General features: G+C 53.8%; 1 protein-coding gene across 1 annotated transcript; it reads right to left on the reverse strand.

The window, feature by feature from the left end:
- Window positions 1–242: 242 nt before the first annotated feature.
- On the reverse strand, window positions 243–704 carry KRTAP11-1 (keratin associated protein 11-1). Its single transcript, XM_017883882.1, has one exon. The coding sequence runs from the start codon at window positions 702–704 to the stop codon at window positions 243–245; it is 462 nt and encodes a 153-aa protein (XP_017739371.1).
- Window positions 705–906: the final 202 nt, after the last annotated feature.

Genomic DNA, 906 nt, shown 5'->3' on the forward strand with positions numbered 1-906 from the left:
GCTTCTGGATACATCCAGAGGCATACACAGCACCAGTGAGCAACCCTTAAAGCAAGCTTAGGGATGGCCAGAAAAGTTTTAGAGTCCCAAAGACAGCGTGTGCATGGCTAGTAGCCAGCAATCAGGCAGTCAGAAGAAGGGTCAGCTATGAAGGGCTATTCAGGGACAAGCAGCATGCTGGAAGATCCTGGAAACAGCTGGCAGGTCGTGGAGTCTTGATTCGCTCACTGGCTCCTACACACTTAGCAGGTTCTTCGGCAGCTGGACACACAGGACTGCTGGTACGTCCTGGAGACCCCGCAGGCTGGCTGGCAGACAGTAGAGACTCCTCCCACTGGTTGGCAGACACTGGAGATACCTCCCAGGGGTTGACATCCACTAGAGACAAAGGTGAGCGGTCGGCTGCAGGTAGTTGAGCAGGGGTTGGAAACACAGGTAGTTTGTCGAGAGCAGGTCACCTGGCAAGGGTTGGAGACACATGAAGTTCGCTGGTAGCAGGTTGGCTGGCAAGTACTGGGCCCGCAGCAGGTCTCCTGACAGTGGTCCAGGAGCCAAGAGCCAGTTTGGAAGGAACTGGGCAAATAGATGCCGCCCAGGCAGTCAGCATCAGTGGTGGAAGTCGTGGTAACTTGGGTCACTGGACCAGTGCAGCGTCCTCCAATGGGCCTGGAAGAGCAATTTCTTGTGGAGCAGTTGAAGGACATGATGTCAGACAGAGGGCTGCAGGTAGCTTGCTGAAGTTACCTCCTGAGTTGTGAATGTCACTTCAAACTCCTGAGCTTTTATATATCCTTGCTGGTGGGTGGGGCTCTCTCCCCGGTGTCCCTGGCTTCTTTGGCTCAGACCAGCTTGCCTTAGAACATCTTGTGAATCTACACATTAATTGTCTCTTAAGAAGCCTTCACC

The sequence above is a fragment of the Rhinopithecus bieti genome, unplaced genomic scaffold (genome assembly GCF_001698545.2).
Source record: "Rhinopithecus bieti isolate Rb0 unplaced genomic scaffold, ASM169854v2 scaffold_13207, whole genome shotgun sequence".
Lineage (NCBI taxonomy): Eukaryota > Metazoa > Chordata > Mammalia > Primates > Cercopithecidae > Rhinopithecus > Rhinopithecus bieti.

Coding starts and splice junctions, on each gene's coding strand:
- KRTAP11-1 (XM_017883882.1), bottom strand. CDS start 704: ATGTCCTTCAACTGCTCCACAAGAAATTGCTCTTCCAGGCCCATTGGA.